This window comes from Bidens hawaiensis, unplaced genomic scaffold (assembly GCF_021521415.1).
Source record: "Bidens hawaiensis isolate Kalapana, Puna unplaced genomic scaffold, B.hawaiensis_p1.1 tig00070155_1, whole genome shotgun sequence".
NCBI lineage: Eukaryota > Viridiplantae > Streptophyta > Magnoliopsida > Asterales > Asteraceae > Bidens > Bidens hawaiensis.
In genome coordinates, this window is record NW_027502333.1 from 40,618 (window position 1) to 41,883 (window position 1,266).

At 33.7% G+C, this 1,266-nt stretch overlaps 1 protein-coding gene across 1 annotated transcript; it reads right to left on the bottom strand.

Moving 5' to 3' along the window:
* Positions 1–267: 267 nt before the first annotated feature.
* On the bottom strand, positions 268–702 carry LOC143605561 (zinc finger protein WIP2-like). The gene has a single exon (XM_077081633.1). It carries the CDS (start codon positions 700–702, stop codon positions 268–270), a length of 435 nt encoding a protein of 144 aa, XP_076937748.1.
* Positions 703–1,266: the final 564 nt, after the last annotated feature.

Consider the following 1,266-nt stretch of genomic DNA (forward strand, 5'->3'; position numbering starts at 1 on the left):
GAAGATATAGTTTAATTAGTGTTTTAAAATCTGCTAGAAACGAAATTAATACAACGTTCATCACTTTAAATTTTGAATAAGTTATAATCTTGAAGAGCTAGTAAAACTAGTGAAAATAGATAGGTTTGCATCAAAACGAATTTACATAGATATTTAAGCATATGTTTTGTTCAATTAATTAATATTGAGAATTTAGTAACAAGGGAACTTAATTACAATGTTTCCTTGGAAGTTATTAATATTAATCGACAGGTTACTTACCTAATATCATGCCATCTGATCATCTTGCTCGATTTCAGATGCGGGCTCATCTTCTTCTTCGAATCCATTGATGCCGTAAGCTGCATGTCCATGGCCAAAAGCTTTAATGTGATATTTGAGTGATCTTTTATGCTTAAAATCTGAACCACAAATGCAATACCAAAGCTTCCCACAATTCTTTTCATGTGTTCTCCAGTCACCCCTAACCGCAAAAGCCTTGCCACATTTTCTACATGTGAAAGGCTTGGTTCCATGCTTTCTTTTGTAATGTGTTTGTAGGGTTCTGAAGTCTTTAAGTGGCCTTGATCGCGGGTGATCAATGTTATTTCGACACCCCGGTGTACAACAATAACATGGTAGCTTTAGCATTCCAGTTGGTTGGGTTCCCCTTAGAGATTCTGGACCTTTCCTGTATTGTGATCCATGCCCCCACATATGCATCTACATTGTGTAGCACAAGTAAACCAACATGGATAAATAAATAAATCAACACATGCGCGCGCACACACACTGTAACACAGCAATTTGTATACTAAATGATAATTCAGCTATGCAACTAGTAAATTTATAAACTTAGATCACAGATCCTAGATATACATGCACATTCTTCAACCTTAATTCTGTGTACACTAGAGTAAATGAAAATTTTTAAAGATATTTCCTTTTTATACTAAACACATCAAGCAGTACTTGACAAATATACATATTTTGGGACTGGGTCATTATTATCTTTCTTGATTTATGAAGGTTTGTTGTAATTCTTCTACATGTGTATGAAAAAAAAAAAGAAGAAAAAAACGAGAGAGATGAAAATCTTGAAAGGTAAGGTTAAAACATTGTAAAAAAGTTTTTGGCCACTATTTAAAAGCACAGTTTTTCATGTATACCAAAAAGCAGAAGGAAATATTGCCTGTGTAGTTAAATCAAATGAATTTGTAGGGTACAAACCTCAGTTCAGTTCATCAAATTCAGATCCCAAAATCCGCAATCCATGCAGATTTATAC

Coding starts and splice junctions, on each gene's coding strand:
- LOC143605561 (XM_077081633.1), bottom strand. CDS start 702: ATGCATATGTGGGGGCATGGATCACAATACAGGAAAGGTCCAGAATCT.